This window comes from Chrysochloris asiatica, unplaced genomic scaffold (assembly GCF_000296735.1).
Source record: "Chrysochloris asiatica unplaced genomic scaffold, ChrAsi1.0 scaffold00028, whole genome shotgun sequence".
In the NCBI taxonomy this organism is placed as follows: domain Eukaryota; kingdom Metazoa; phylum Chordata; class Mammalia; order Afrosoricida; family Chrysochloridae; genus Chrysochloris; species Chrysochloris asiatica.
In genome coordinates this window covers 20,237,370-20,254,248 of record NW_006408546.1, presented here as the reverse complement: position 1 = coordinate 20,254,248, position 16,879 = coordinate 20,237,370, and the positions used below count along the sequence as shown (strand labels likewise).

Here is a 16,879-nt window from a genome sequence, read left to right as displayed (position 1 = left end):
ATGGGTCTGGTGAAAAGAGATGAGGATAATATTCGTATGATTCAATAGTTAGTAATTGTTGTCATGACTAATTGTGACTGTCACAATTGTAAAGGTAGAAATTTTGTAACAAAAACAGGGGAGTGGTTAAGCTTACAGTGCAGAAACAGAGGACCCTAGTACCATCAAGGGAGAAGAGCACAAGCAGAATGCAGAACCTTATCCACAAAAGCAGCGATGCCAGAGACAGAGGCAGAGATGTTTGCATGGAGAGGGGAAGCAGCTGAGGACACGAGATTCATGGGAAGAGAGGGACTAACAGCTGGTGGCCAGGAGGCAGACTTGCAGAATGTGCCCTTTGGAGGTGTAAATTATTATATATGCCTGAGTCGTTGTTTTTTGTTTGTTTGTTTTTTAAAAGCTAAAGTGGATAGAGAAAATTACTGTTAACCGATGGTACATGGAAGGGATTACAATCACTGTAATGAAACAAGGTGTATGATTTGTTGACTGTAAAACTGATGATCTGCCCTGTAAACGTTCACATAATCCACAATAAAAGCCTTAAAAAAAAATAAAATAAAAAAAGTGAGGACCTTTTTCTCTTGGTCCCAAAGCTTCCTGGAGAACTTATACAAATAAAGATAATTTGAAAACACAATTCTTAGAGAATCAACATAACTGCCTAGTCTTAATAGACACATACATTGGAAAGGTAAACTCAGGGTTTCAATATTATGGAGTTTTAGACAAGTGAATTCAGAATTATTCCCCAAACTATAATTATGGAATATCCCAGATGAAGGCTGAGAGCAATAAAAAGGAAGTTCTCTTTTGTTTCACGTCACAGCAGAAAATACAAGAGTACCAAACAGACGTGGGTCTGTGTCTACCTTTGTATTTTTATCTTTGTTTCCCTTATTGCCCCAGCGTTAATCAAAATGCTTAACCTGGGAGAGTCTTTGGTGAAACCCAAAGTAGTCTATGAAGACACGTGATGTGCAGGAGAATCATATCCTACGTCTATTGGGATCCATACAAAGAGGACATGGGAGGGTCTTGCTAAAGCCCCTGGGCCACTGTCAAATGCTAAATATGACACTGGGTGAGGGGTGGGTTTGGCCCAACAAGGGACTATGTAAAGTTTGAAAGTGCTGGCCAATGAGGTGCCCCTTAGAGACCAGAGCATGGCGTGTGGGTTGGTTGCAATATTGTGGGAATAGGACTTCTTGAAAATCTAACTGTGTCATCCTCTCTCCCAAGAGTTGAATAAAGTGCTACAAGGTAGGAAGAATGAAGTAGAAGGAACTCATCAATGCACTGTCCTTGAGTTAATTCTGACTCATAGCAACCCCATGGGATAGAGGAGAAACTGCCCCACAGGGTTTTCTAAGGCCATAATCTTTATAGGAGCAGATTGCCACGTCTTTCACCCACCAAGCCACTGATGGGCTCAAACTGCCAACTCTTTGGTTTGTAGTAAAGCACTTAAACCACTGTGCCACTAGGGCTCCTTGACACAGAAGAACATACCACAAAATAGGTTGATCTGTTCAGACTGGTGGGATCACGGAGAAAACAGAAGCCCCTAGAAATGGATCTCCAACCCAGCTTCACCCCACACTTCAGCCACACCCGACAGAAAGAACCCAGAAAATCACAACTGTAGCCAGAATCTGAAGTTTTAAATAAAAACTGGCTCCTGACAGGAAGACAGGAATAAAGCATGCTCCGTGTAAGTTGTTCTCAACAGCTGGTGCCAAGTATACTGTCGGGACTGAAGGATCCCATTAAAACCTAATGAAAACCAGGCGCTGAGATGCCCTCCGGGGAAGGCCCATAAAAATGCTTTAGACAAGCAATTTCACCCAACCAGCTTCTCAATGGGACCTGCTGGTGAGCCAAGATGCCTCTTCTGTAGCAAATGAGCCCACTGCCTATAAAATGGCACTGGAGTCTAAAATCCAGGAGACCCTGTAAAAGGGGAAATACCAGAGTCTCCCAAGCAGGTGTCTAGTAAACGAGCAATCTAGGCATCTGAGATTTTTGCTCAAATGCAACCATCCTGAGTGAGTTCAAGGGTCTGGCCTCACCCCACACTTCTCCCGCCCAACTCCTGTTATCCAATCCAACCAAGTACAATGCTGCATGAAGGAAGCTTTTCAAGTAGGTTGCCCACCATTGGTCAACCACCAAAGTGTCTAGCACTTCCTGCTGGCCAAAGGTGGGAACTATGAACGACATGAGGCTTGCTTGGAAATAAATTTACCACCACGCTCAGGCTTTAGCCCCATGGAAACCCCAAACGATGCCTCTTCAATGCCTTCCTCTGTCGGCAGCACTGCTCACGTGTTGGGGACCCACCTCTCAGTTTCTTTTGCCAATTCATTTCATTGAAGAGGTCTTCGGACCGCAGGAAGAAATCATTGATTTTGCTACCCTGCTCGTCCCTCTCTGTAGTGTAATATATTCGTAGTTTTGACTCTTTGGTTAGAAATTCACATATGCTGGGGACTGGGAAGACGATCTGTTCCATTGTTCGGTCTAACCTGACGATCTGGAGTGAGCAAAAAATGGACAAGATTCAGCAATTACATTGAAAATACTTTTCCTAGGTCAGTTTCGCGTTTGGCCAATGACTCGCTAGTATAATGCAGACCTGCCCCGGAGTCTGATCTTATAACCCCACACTGGACTCCCAGATTTCTATAAAAGATGGTGTGGGTAAGTCTATCAGAGGGGTTTTCTAGCCTCCAATCCATGTTTCAGTGTGAGGGATTTTTATCTGGACCCATTTAAATTGTGCTCCAGTGTCCTTATTTAGATGAAACTCTAGGCCATAGTTGTGCAATAAAACTTTCTGTCATGATGGAATGTTCTGCGTCTGAGCTGTCCAATAGGATAGCCAATGTTATTGTTCTTAAGAGTCGTTGAGTTGGTTCTGATTCATAGCGATCCAGAATAAGGTTTCCAAGGAACGGCTGGTGAATTTGAACCACTGGCCTTGCGGTTGCAGTCCAGTGCTTAAACCCACAGTGCCACCCCAGGACTCCTGGTTAGTGATCACTTGTCATGTGGTAAGTCTGAATAAAGAATTGAATTTTAATTTTAATGAATTTAAACAGTCACACGAAGCAAGTGGCTACTATATTGGACCATGTAGGTCTAAGCAGAGTACAAACTTCACCTATGACTTTTTTTTCCCCTAGGTAAGAATTTTATAAATAAGGACCTTGGCTTATCCAATTGCTATAGCCCTCTAACTTATTTGTACCAGACTCTACATTGTAAGATACCAATGAGCCCATGTAACTCTTGGAGAGCACTGCTCTTCACACTGACTTCGATTGGCCCCAGGGATGGATACCTCACAGGTTTTATCCATAGCCTTCTTAGGCTCATTCCCAATAAGGAAGTAATCTGGTCTGAAATGTTCAAATTCAGTTCTGGAGGGTAAAAATTTCAAAAGGGCTAAAGTTGTTATACAACTACTGTAGCATGGCCTTTCTTCATCCTTCCTCCCCAGAGGCTGGAGAAGTCAAGTGAGGCTCAGGAACAACACCTTATATCCTTAAGAGCTGGTTTTCACTCTCTCAATACTGGGTTCAATGATGGAACAAGAGAGGGAGTCAGGTCAAGTTGAAGTGGGAGCCTCTTTCAGAGGTATGACAGATCCCCATAGATTTGGCACCAAAATTCCTGAGGGACATGGGCTTTAGACCAATGGTTCCCAAATCTAGTTGGAGACCAAGTTACCAAAGGCCTAATTATAATGTTGACTCAGGTCCATAACCCAATCTCACTGAAGTACAGTTGTAGGAAGATTCCAATGTACCCTTAGGCCCAGGGACCAACTCTGTAGTCTCTTGCTACCATGAAAGAAACTGCCTGCTTTGTACCCACCTTCCTTACAATGAAGGAATGCAATCTCAGATGTGAGTCTGGTCTCAGGAGGGAAAAAGGAACAGCAGACAAGGTCTTGTGGTACCTTTGAGTTCTACACCCCAAGGCTACCCAGCATAACTCACTGAAGACACTAGACTCTGAATGGACAGCCTCAGTACCAACAAAGCTTTCTTTGGCTTTTCTTTAGTTACTTTCAGACTGGCCTAAGGGCAGCATTTTCTAGATAGGGACACCATGCCCCAGCCATTTCTGGGACTTAAGGATTTACCGTACCTTTTTTTCATTTGATTGGGAATCAGGAGATAATATTCCAGTCCTTCCCCTGTCTCTAATTGGCTAGATGACCTGGTTCACTCTTCTGTCCCGTGAACCAAGAAGTTCAATGAAATGACATTCAAGGTTTCATTCTCCTTTGACATTCTCTACCGTAAATACCAGAGGACAGAGCTGGCCCTCTGTCAAGTGTCTAATTGTTAAAAATAAATCAAGAATATTTGTTCACATACACTGGCATGGTAGACTAATCACTGAAATGGTCCATTTTATTAGGATGGACCAGAGCGCTGAGACATCAGGTAAGAAAATATTCTTGAAAAGCATTCATCCTGAACATTTTATTTTGCCTAAAGGAGCCTACTAGTCCTTCGAAGCTTTGTTCCTGCTGACCTTGAACGTGTGTGTGTTTGCTGATCACCCCTCACTACCAAGAGCCTGGAGAGAGAAGTCTGGTGACGTAAATGTCTCCTCTGGAGAGCCAACACTGGTGATGTAAATGGATTCACGGGCTTTGGGGATGGTCAGACCTGGATCAAAATTCCTGCTCCGCTACTGACAAATTGAGCATATAACACAGCACAGGGTGAGTTGCATGCTCAAGTGCACAGTCATAGACTTAACTCAGGACTGGTGATTTTATTTTATCTTTTTAAGGCATGTAACTGCCTCATGTAAAATTCTGACAGTCCCCTGCTGCCACAAGGACAGCTTCCCAGATTCTGCAGGGTTGGGGCTGCCCACCTACCCTTCCTGATCTTTGTCATTCTCCCCATTGGCCACTGAACTCCAGCCAGTTCAGTAAGGCAGGCCTTACCTCAGAGCTTCTCACCGTCCCCAGCAACGTCCCCTCTCTCACGGATGACACTTGCATAATTCTCCATGTCTAAAAAGTTTTGCCTGCTTGGGCCCAAGTTTTCCTTCAGGTCTGTCTCACATGCCATTTCTTCAGAACAGGCTTCCCAGGTCACGCTGCTGGACTTGCTCAGAATTGTTCTACTTGCCCTGCCTGGTGGCCTTACCAGAATTCCTAACGGAGGCTAGGGACATGTGTGGATTTGTTCTAAGTTGGCCAGTGAGTGGACCCTAAGCAGTAGTCACAACTATCTCGGCCATCATGGGAATTCATCCCCCAACAAAGAACCTGGTAGGCAGTAGGTGCTCACATGCATTAACTGATCTGACGAACGGAGGTGTGCAACCCCAGCTCAGTCTTGGTCCAAAGTCTCAGTCCTGCAACCCACCCATGTCCTATGTTTTTACCTCTATTTGCGCTGTGTGCTTGGCATAAAACTCCAGAGCTTCGTCTCCCTCCACTTGACCACCGGGCTTCAACATGGTCTGGAGTTCTTTGTTATGCCGAGCCAACTAGAACCCAAGAACATAAAAGACACGAATTGCTCTTTGCTCCTTCCCAGTTCTGAGTATCAAAAATATACAATGGCCAAGAGCGAGGACTACACACAGCTCCTGCTGCCTTTGAGTACACATGATATACAACAGCCAGCACATATAATATACAACAACCCGCGCATGGTAAGCACAAGGGCACAAGAGGCAGAAGACTTTGCACGGCGGTTATTTTGGGAGTTTGGCAGAACAGCGTGGAAAGTTGACGTCATGTCAGGTCCCACTTGGCCCTGATTTCTTCACCCAGGCAGGAGGGTGATGGAGTTTTCTGGACCAACTCTTGAGACTTCTATTAAGAGCGTTCAGAAACCTCCTCAGCTGACTAGATGCTGGGAATAGAGGGGCAGGAGATGGTTTTATAGTCTTCAGTCATTACGCCTTAGTAAGGAACTGCCAACCATATGATCAATACTTCCACTCCCCTGTGTGTCTGTTGAAAACCATGGGCTTTTCAAAGGCTGATTTTTGGGAAGTAGATCACTGGGCCTTTATTTGGAGACTCCTCTAGGGGGACTCAAACCTTCAACCTTTTGGCTAAAAACAGACTATGCCAACCTTGGATTCCAGGGCCAAACATTTCAAGGCTCTGGCTTTATGTCTAGTTCCTATAATTGAGTTTAAAAGAGTTCTTCAATTTTAAAAAATTGAAAAGATAAGTAAAGCAAACCTCTGATGCAGTTACAGGCTGTCCATACACACCAGAAAAACTTAAAAGGCACATGAACATCCAGAAAGAAGAAGTATCTTCAAAACCTGCCCCTCTGGAGGACAATTACAAAATATGGCATTTGGGTGCTAGGGCATAAAGTATGACTATGTTCCCCAAAAGGCAAACAAAAAGAAGTCTTAACGACAAGTTCCCATCATTTCCAAATATGATAGCAAGGAAGCTGAAGTTTATCTCTTTAGATTGTTAAAATAACTCATCAATATTTATGAAGAGCCCAAGACAGCTTTTAATTGTCTCCAGACAGAGCCATAAATTAATATTTAAGTGTCACTGCTCAGTAATGGATGGCTTTTAAGAAATAGGGGGATTTCCAAGAACATGGGTTTACCAAATGGAAAAATCCTGGGACTCAGCAAAGGCACCTGTTAGTCAGATTGTCATGAATGCAAACGGCCCCAGGCTACAACCTTACAGGAAAAGCAAACTTAATGGTACATGCAGTTTGGAAATGGATTTTGTACTGTAGGTAAGCAAAGTAAGTCAGGAAGTAGGATGGGGAGAAATCACACCTGATGAGCTAATATGTAGATATTGTGCCCCACATTCCGGGGAGAGGCAGCTCCATCCTCGCCATTTTCTCCATCCTCAAATTCCACTTCACCTTGCAGGTAGGCCTTCTTGATCACTTCCACCTGTAAGAAGGGTCATACAGACAAAGCTTCTGTTTCAAGTAAATTCCAAAGAGAGGCGGCACACACACTATCCATCTCAACCTCCTGGGTCAGACACTGTTCATTCAATGGATCCAGCCTCGGAATCCTTCTCACCACTAATATAGACAGTCACCACCAACCAACCGCCAATGATACGAGAAAGAAGACTCATTTACTCTACCTCGTTCATACCCTTCTACCTAAAATCGCCTTGAAACAATAAAATGCAACACAAACGTAAGCTGGAAACTAGACTTCTCTCTCTTACATTTCTAGCTGTTCCTGTTCTTTCCTGTCATTTCAGGAAAAATTAGTAAGAAAAGCACTAGCTCTTAGGAATAGCTAGCAACAGTATTTGTCTGATTCCAAACTTACTCCTATGCCCCACAGCCCTCTCTGTGGGGAAAATAATACCACTAACAAGTAATGCCTCCTGAACACTCACTATATGTCAAACACTGTACTTAGTTTTTTAATACCCTTTAAAAATTTTTTACTGGTCACCAACATTTGATGAGATTATCACTAATGCCTTTTTGTGTGTGTGGATTAAGAAACAGAATCAGAGACATAGCAGTACACCCTAGTTATATGGATGGGATCCCAACTTCGGCCTGTTACCCTTCATAGTCGTACATAGCCTTAGTCTCAAAACGTGTTCCGTACAGCTTTTCTGGTCCCGTTTAGCCTCGTTTCTTGTTTATTTCTCATCCCTCCCTCATGCCCAGCACAGTGCCCAGGGCAAGGGACTCATTCAATATAAGGGGGCTTTGAAAGGGTCATGGAAAAATTCCATTATCTTGTCACCCCATTTTCCCCACAAACTTTTTGAAGCTCCCTCGTATTTTCCAAATGAATGTATCAGTCAAGACCGTAATTTAAAAAAATTAGAACCAAATACCTTCCACCCCAAAGTTATACTAAAACGAAGTCATTTTTCTTGCATGAGTCAGAACTGTGCTCCATAGGGTTTACAATGGTTCACTTTTCGGATAGAGATCACCAGGTCTTTCTTCCTGTGGATGAACTCAAACTTTCAACGGTTTTGGTTAACGGGTCATACTTCCCAGTGATCCCTATGTGGCCACTGCCCTACTTTATTCCTCCTATCATACAGAACAAGCACACAGAGGGTCAAATATTTCTCTACAAGTGCTGCATCGGCCTTGGAACTAACTCGGGTGACAAAACTCTCCCTCTGAGCTCGTTTTCCTGTAGGTTCTAAAACCAAATCACACAGACAACACGTTCCACAGGAGGCGGGGCCAGAATACACACATGCACACACAAACACTCGTGTTCTGGGTACTGGAGCTTTCCTGATATTTGGAGTCTTAAAAATGGTATTTGCTGTAGGAAGCCTGTAGTTGTTTATTGCCTATGAACCAGGAATGATGTTCTCCAACCACAAGGGGGCAACTCTAGAATCAGTGGCACTCACAGCACTGGGGGCTGAACCCCCACACCCAGGAATGGGTCAGAATAGCTGGGGGGCATGTTCTTGATTTGTAGGAACCTGAACAGGGTCTCCGCAAAGTCACTGTGTTCCTGCTCAAGGAGTGACAGCTCCTACCCCTCTTAGCCCACCCCAGGTTATATAAGCCATTGTGTAAACGCAGAGAAGTCTTCCATATGGAAGCTGACCTCAGAGATGAAAGACTGGGGCTCACTGCTCACTTTACTTAGAGGGATACGTAAAGGGACTTTAGCCTGGCCCCAAGTGAGCATTTAGGTCACCACGAGGCAGAAAAGTTTTACTGCCCTCGTTTATGTCTGCCAGTTACTGTCTATCTGCATTGGGGGAATAGTCCAAATAGGGAATCTGTCCTCAACTTAGTTCTCTGCTTCTGAGAGTTGTTCTTCTCACAGTTTACAACTCTAACTCCCAACCTGGAAATCACAGCCAATTTTGACTATCACTCCTCAAAAATAAACAAGACCATGTGTTCTTTCAAAATACAAATCACCAGCACCCAAATACCCCTCTTCTGTCATCCAGAGCAAATCTGAATTCATTAGCACTGGACAAACGGTATGGCAAAAAGACCAGAGATGAAGGAAGAATAAGAAGAGAAGGCACTTTGGTTCTCTCCAAGGGTTTATCATGTGCCAGAGCTGTTGCCAAGAGCTCCACATGAATCTTCTCATCCGGTCTTCCAAACAAGACTGGGTTAGGTAATATCAGTATCTTCCTTTAACAGAAAAGGAAAGTGCAGCTTAGGGAATTCAAGGAGCTGCCAAACACAGGGGCAGCACCATGGACCTCCTAGAGGTCCTTGTCCTTGACCACTGTCTGCACACTGCCCCACACCACCCAGAGGACGAATGAAGGCAGTAAGAGGGAGGTTTCCCCAGTTGGAAGTGAGTAGGCAGAAGGCCATTTAGTCAACAAATGGCTCACTTTTCTACCTTTGTCAGGGTCCTGAAGGAGATGTTATCATTACACATCTGTTATCTGGAATCTTGATGAATGCGCTCAAGGAAGTGGATTCTGTTGCTTTGCTCTAAATATTGTTCCCATTTTATTGGCATCATCACAGGGGTCACGGTCACCCAACTTACCAGCTCTTTTGGCCTCATGTTATAAAGGATCCTCTCGGCATTCTCACTGTCGTGCCGACTCTCCATGATAGCCAGGAGTAACTTGGAAGCATTGTTCTAATTGGAGAAACAAAAGAAGGACAAGCCTAGAGCAGCTGCTTCCGGCCAGAGCACACGGATACTTCATCCATGGGAGAGACATCGGTAAGAACCTCCAAAGCCATGTTCACCAGATAGACAATGTGTCACGTCACACCCAAGAAACATGGCGGTAGATTCTGAGGTGGGTCAAAAAGCCAGCTGCCTCAAGGAGACCCCATGAGTGTCAGGGTAGAACTGTGTTCCATAGGGTTTTTAACTGCAGAATTTTAGAACGTAGATCACCAGGCCTTTCTTCGAAGGTACCTCTGGGTGGGCTCAAACCACCAACCTTTTGGTTAGCACTCGTGCGTTAACTGTTTCCGTTAACTACCCAGAGACTCTGGGTTGGATCAAAAGGGTAACTATCTGTTCAGGCATATTGGAAGGGGACATTCAAACATGGGTGCTGGTGGCATGTGGTCCTAGTGGTCAGGAAGAACCTGCCATATAGACCCATGCTGGGTGTCATGTGGTTGTTAAGCACTGATATTCAGCCTTGCAGACCAGAGAAGTCAGGCAATTGAGGTCACTCCTACCTGTTTTGAACTGTTTCTATTAGCGCTGCTTATAACCCCTGATATTACTACATTAGCTGATACCAGTTACCAAACAGGGCCCCAAGGAGCACAGCATGCTTGCCAATTGCTAGTTAGTTCAACATTTTCATGTACCCACACCTTGGATTTCTTTTGGTTTGACCTCATTTTAGGTCCCGGGTCTATGGAAATGCGCATGTTCCTTCATACCCCAATAACACTGCTGAGGATGTCAACTCACAGAGACCCTACAGGACAGAGCTGAACTACCCCCGTGGAGTTTCCGAGGATGTAAATCTTTACAGGAGTACACTGCCATGTCTTTCTCTTGTGGAGCGGCTGGTGGGTTGGAAGCTCTGATCTTTCAGCCAGCAGACAAGTGCTTTAACCACTGTACCACCAGAGCTCCCATTCATCTGTCTGTAGCCCTATTGCTAGATTTTCCCTCCCCAGTTATAAGTAAACAGTTCCATCAGATTACTATGCTATCACATGGGAAACTTTTTCCTAGGAAAGAAATTTCTACCAAAACTCACAAAAGGTACACATAGTTGAAAGCATGCTGACCAGGAACACATGAAATTCTCAGTCTACCTGCTCTCAGAGCCCATGAGAATGGAGGTCACCAGGTGCACAAGCTACAATGAGTTCACAGAAGTCTCAAGCAAAGTTTGTCCAAAGGAGTTAAAACAGCAACGAAAAATTTCATTTAACCCATATACCCAAATCAACTACTGGTTTGAATTCTAAGTTCTGAATACTAAAAGGGAAAGCAAAAGCCATTATTCAGTTCTGGTGGGCTCTTGTTCAATATCTTCCCCCCAGTGACCTTTCTTTCCTGTAACATATTTTATGCAAAATTCTATAGTTCTAAGCCTTTTTGTAACAACGATAAAGTGTCTGTGGCTACGTATGGGTGTGAGATAAAGGAGGCGTCTCAACGTGCCCTGATGTGGGAGCAGTTCAAAAGGAAATGTGCTTAGGGAGGTTAAACCTTTTCAACATGCACTTTAGACACCAGGATGTGTTGGGTTGCAAGTTCAATTCCCAGAATGCAATCTTCAGATTCTTAGGGAATCTTTGGAACCCAATGTAGGGACTGGAGAGTTGCTGGCTTGCTAAGGAAATCAACATGGAAAGGAATGGGCTATCAGCTTCTCAAATATCCAAGAGGCCAGTTTGTAAACACAGCAGCTGAAGTTACTACTTTCATCCCATAAAACTATTTTGGTATTATAGGAAGTCAGAATGCCAGTGGGGCTTCAATACCAGTCATCATTTATATGCAATTCCAAGCAGCTCTTCAGAGGTCTGTAGGCACATTCTTGGCTAGTGTAACTTTCCTCATCATAAACCAACCTTTTAATAAACACCTATCTCAACCAGTAAAAACAACCAGCTGCCGTTGAGTCAGTCCCTAATCCTGGCAACCTCTTGTGTGGCAGAGTAGAACTATGCTCTACAGGGTTTTCAACAACTGATTTTTCAGAAGTGGATCATCAGGAGTTTCTTCCAAGGCACTTCTAACCTTTCAGTTAGCAGCCAAGCATAGTAACCATTAGTACTACCCAGGAACTCTAATTAAATCAATAGCAAGACACAGAAAACAATGAAAACTGTTGATAAAAATACGAATAGAAGAGCCCTGGTGGTGTTGTAGGATAAGCACTGGACTTCTAATCACAAGGTCGGCAGTTCAAATCCACCAGCCATTCCTTGGGAGAAAGATGAGGTTTTTCTGCTCAGATGAGGATTTACAGGCTCAGAAACCCTATGTAGGGTCACTATGCATCAGAACCAACTTGAGGGCAGTGGGTTTTGCTATTTAAGATATGTTTATTTGTACTATTCCTCAGCTGATCCCCTTTTCCTCAAAGGGGATGAAAACGAGATACTATAGAGGAAATGAAGTTTCCATTATTTCTCTGTGTGGCTTTTAGAATCACCGCTCTCAGTTCTTAGATACCGTGTGAACTGATTTCTCAGTTTTGAGTGGTGCATCCTCACTTTAGGTGACCTAACTCTGAAAAACTGGTACCTTGTCACAAGACCCTTTCTGAAGTGGAAAGACTGACATTCTGAATTTTAGTCAGAGTTTACAACTTGTATCGTTCATTTAGGTTAAAATGATCATCTTTAATATCTGCTTTCACAACACTGACCATGTTACATGCTGAGGGAAAACACAGAAGTGACTTCCAATGCGAACTGCTTTTTGCTTTCCATTCCTACTTGCCTTCAGTTCTAACACAAGGTCCATCCGCTTCTTGCCCAAAGGATTGATGTCATTGAGGATGAGGGCTGTGATGATGTCGATGCCATTGGACTCGTGGGTGGCTATGCAGTTCTAAGCAAACAGACACACAGAGACATAAGTGAGGACCGTCAGTCAGATGCCACAAGCCAACACAGGCTGAGCTGCTATTTTAAATCTCAGTGCTTGCCACTCTTGGAGATACCTCTTGGGGGGGGGGGGGGGGGGGAGACGGCAAATTTTCCGTGAGAAAGTGGTAAAAATAAAAGACAGATGAAAATCTCTAGTTTCAGAATTAACAGTAAATAGCAGGAAAGTCCCCATGCACTGTAAGTGATAAAATTGGTCGTGTCTAATCCAACACAATGAGGGAAAACACAATGTATGACTGATACTGGGTTCTGAGCCCCGTTTTCCCCTTTAAAGGTGTGTTCCATTCTCTCCACCTCACTCGCATTTTCGCATTTTGTTCTTTTGCTTAAGGCTTAAGCTTGGACAGCAAGTTTCCTGTTTAATTTACGTAATATCAAAATTAATCATCTGCCCCTAGGCAAGATCCCCATTTGCAGCTGAGTTCATTCCATTCTGTTCTCATCCATAGATTTCTGTTTGGCAGAAATGCAAACTTGAGGTTATAATGAAATTCACTTAGATGTCAGATAAAACCTTCTTCCTCAAAGTTGTATTCCCCCCGCCCCGCCCCACTTCCTTCTCATTTTAACTAGGACGACACCATCTGTCTCGTAAGGAGCGGACCATGAATCTAACAAAATGCTAATCTCACATCCAGAGAGAACTCAGAACAGGCTCGAATCTACAATGAGTTCTCCTGTAAACTGTCCTTCTCCTAACAAGTAGGTACATCTTCCCACGCAACACAACATCTCAGACCTTCCCTGGCCACGGGGAGAGAGCTACTCATTTTAGACAGTGGTTTACTCCCTTCAACCAGGACAGAGCTGTGACCTGGAGCTGAAAAACATACTCATCTGAGCACCAATGCAGAACTCATAAAATCTTCAAGATGCCATGGCTAAGTAACAATTAGACTCAAGAAAAGAAAATATTGGGTTTCAACCCCAAAATACAATATGTAAGAAGGCAGAGTCAAAATAGGTTATCTGACGATTCACAGTGTTTAAATCTCAACTGCACATGATCTCATGCTATTTTCAAACTGCCTCACATTCTTATGCATGTTCATGTTATGTTCAAGCGGTCTCATGTGAAGAAAGTTTTTAATCTTTTGTTAGGTTAAAATCCCTTTCTTTCAAGTAGCCACTGTCTGAGTCTCTCCTACTAGCATTTAAAGTAAGTGTACAGTTCAGGGTTTTCTTCAAACTTCCATTTTATTACTTATTCCTGAAAGTCAAGCAAGGCTAGCAGAGACAACCACTTCAGTGCCAGTCATTTGGTAAAACTGTGATGCACAGTAAGCACCATGGTACTCTCTCCATGCTGGAAAAAGGTCTCAAGTCTTAGGTATGCTCCAGGTCAGTAGGCAGACGGCATGTGACTCTACCCGCTACACTTCTAAATAATCATATTCCTCTGTAAGCTTACCTGGTTCTCATGGCACGGTCCTTGGCAGTACTCCGTGAGACTCTCCAGGGTTTGATTGATCAACGCTACATTCTTCTCATTTATGTATAGTCCGAGCAGACCAAGGCCTCCAGTTGTGCTGCCACAAATACAGTCCAAAAACTGCAGGGTCTCACATACCAAATTATAATTGGTTTTGTTATTTTGGCAACGAAGGAAGTTCTGCAATTGGGCCATCCCCAGGTCGAGGGAGCAAAGAGAGAGAGAAGATGAAAATGTCATTCCTCCTGACACTTCGGTAGTGGGGACGACAGATCAATCAGTCATTATGCTGAGAGATGCTGCGTTGGGTAAACCAAAGAGCCAACATGGCCTCCCACAAGTGGTCTGTGGTCCACTGTGGCTTGTTTTCGGGGATACTTTTAAGGACTTAGTGGAAAAGAGTTCCTCTCTGAGAGTTCACTTCAGACTCCTCTTATAGTCTTTTCAAGCCCTAATTTCACCATTCACCTCTGACCTGCCCCGCCACCACCATGACTCCCTTCCCATCCCCAACTGGGGTCAAGTTCAGAGGTATTCAACATATTCAAGGGCAGCATTATGTTTAAATGAGGATGGCGTAGTTGGAGTGCTAAACATCCCAGCTTAGTAAAGGGATGACAGTTCACCACATAATGAGGTGATATAAGTTGATTTAGGGGTAGGGCAGCTTAAGCCCAGTATTGTGGAGGTAACCCAGATGATGCTCTGCCATGTCCATGAAAGAGGAAGAGTCAAGAGGGAGTAAATGCCTATAAACACAGAAGAATGTGCTCCCCAGATAAACGTCTAATGTTGTAAAGAGACATGAAAGCAGGGACCTTCCTAGCAAAAATACAATGTCTGTGAATTTTTATCTAACTAGGATTTTAGATCTTATATGTTATCTGGTAGGTTATTGCATTGGTCACTGGAGGAGGACATTGTGTTTGGTGAAGTGGAGGGCCAGTGAAGACCAGAGACTCTGGGTCCAATGGACTCGAACATGCCAGTGATCGTGAGGACGGCACAGGATTGAACAGCAGTTTCACTCTGTTGTGATGACATCAATGTGAGTCAGAGGAGACTTGATGGCAGATTAACAACAGGCTTTCATAAAAGGTCTGAATACTAAGGGCCACAAGAAGCTATAGAAGAGTTTCACAGTCATTTCTATCCTGTTCCCGAGTTTGGGCCTGGCCAAGCCCCTGAACATGTGGCTGATAGAAAAGCTCTCAAGAAGAGCGCAAAGATGGACAACAAGGAGCTGCCCAAAGCTGAGCTTCATGGCTCTCAAACTGCCCCTCTCCACTCAGCAGCATGAAAGTCTGACAATCTTTCGACCTGTGGATTTCAGGTACACTATTGCCTCAGCTTGTCACTCTTTCCCACCTCTACCTAGAAGCCATTCAGGCTCCCCCCTCCCTTCTCATGAGGGATATAGTGAAACAACCTCAATTAACAGGAATGGATAAGGAGAAGGGAACTTTAAGAAGCCATCATTTGGGCCAGGGACACATGGTTCAAACTCCATATAAAGGATGATTTCCTTTCTTGAAAGCGTCTCTCATATCTCATGGTTTTGCATGTGTCCACCTAGAACTTCACCTTCTCTAACTAAGATTCATTTCCTTTTGTCCTCTACAAAGCAAGCAGGATGGCATTCACTGGAAGGCAATTCAGAGGAAAGAATTAACCTTCAGCGCAACACCACCCCTGCCTGGTCTAGGAAAGAGAAATCTTGTTCTATTTTATGTTCTATCTTGAGGACCAGAAACAGAGTTGAGATGGTGGGTTAAGGAATTGAGGGTTTCGGTGGAGTTCTGGTGTGGCACTGTGGGTTAATGCACTGGACTGAAAAGTTGGTTTGAACCACAAGGTGGGTGGTTCAAGCTTACCAGATACTCCTCGGAAACCCTATATAGGATTACTATGGGTCAGAACTGACTCAATGGCACTTTATAACAACTATCAAAGACCTCAAGCCTCTGCTTATGCAGCCTTCGGTAGAGAGAGATTAGGACCTGCATTCATTAACCAGAGGAAAAAGCAAAACCAGCTTTGGAGGTGGGCGAAGGTTGAAATGGAACATGTAAAATGGTTAAAGAATAGTTCTTCCTATCAACTTTTAGACAACTGCAAACAAGGCTTGCTTAAGGCAGCAACTGCCAGTTTGGCAAAGTCAAACCTGGTGGCTTTATCTCTACTGAACATTTACTAACAGGAAAGTTGAGGTTATAAATATGACAAGAAATTCTGGGCTAGAGCCAAAGAGTGTTGTTGTAAGAGAATGGATCTCATCTCAAGCGAAGCTATTTGCACTTCTTTACACTAAGCAAAACCCAAAACCGCCCCCAGTTGATTCGAAGTCACGTGACCTCACACGAGTCAGAGCAGAACGGCACTTCATGGGGTTTTCAATGACTGTCGTCCTTTTGAAGCCTTTCTTCCGAGGTGCTTCTAAGTGAGTTCAAACTGCCAACCTTACAAAGAGTACTTCAGTACTTAACCATGTGCACCATTTAGAGACTTCCTTTCTTGACACCAAAACAAAACAAAACCCACTACCACCCAGTTGGTTGACAGGGAACTGAAAATTTCCTCCTTATCAAAGAATCTTCTCCTCTCTTGGATCCACAAGGAAACTCTGACCCAGTGATAAACCCTCTGCTCTGGGACGCTGCCAACAGAGTGGACGTCAAGTATTTTATTCTCACTTGTTGTTGTTGTCAGGTGCCATCGAGTCGGAACCGACTCATAGCGACCCCATGCACAGAACGAAACAATGCTCGATCCTGGGCCAACCTCACCACTGCTGCCACCCCCGAGTCCATCAATGATGCCACCTGGCTGATCCATCTCGTTGGGGGTCTTCCTCTTTTTCTCTGACCCTCCA

General features: G+C 44.0%; 1 protein-coding gene across 2 annotated transcripts in view; it reads right to left on the bottom strand.

Moving 5' to 3' along the window:
* The window catches only part of ITPR1 (inositol 1,4,5-trisphosphate receptor, type 1), a 437,331-nt gene that overhangs the window by 70,364 nt on the left and 350,088 nt on the right, over window positions 1–16,879 (bottom strand). For both annotated transcript variants that reach the window (XM_006846621.1, XM_006846622.1), the window contains 6 exons: window positions 13,987–14,187; window positions 12,406–12,516; window positions 9,514–9,609; window positions 6,808–6,930; window positions 5,422–5,526; window positions 2,344–2,536 (listed from right to left, as the gene is read on the bottom strand). In XM_006846621.1, coding sequence (XP_006846684.1) covers window positions 2,344–2,536; window positions 5,422–5,526; window positions 6,808–6,930; window positions 9,514–9,609; window positions 12,406–12,516; window positions 13,987–14,187 — 829 coding nt within the window. The remainder of the gene's footprint in view (window positions 1–2,343; window positions 2,537–5,421; window positions 5,527–6,807; window positions 6,931–9,513; window positions 9,610–12,405; window positions 12,517–13,986; window positions 14,188–16,879) is intronic.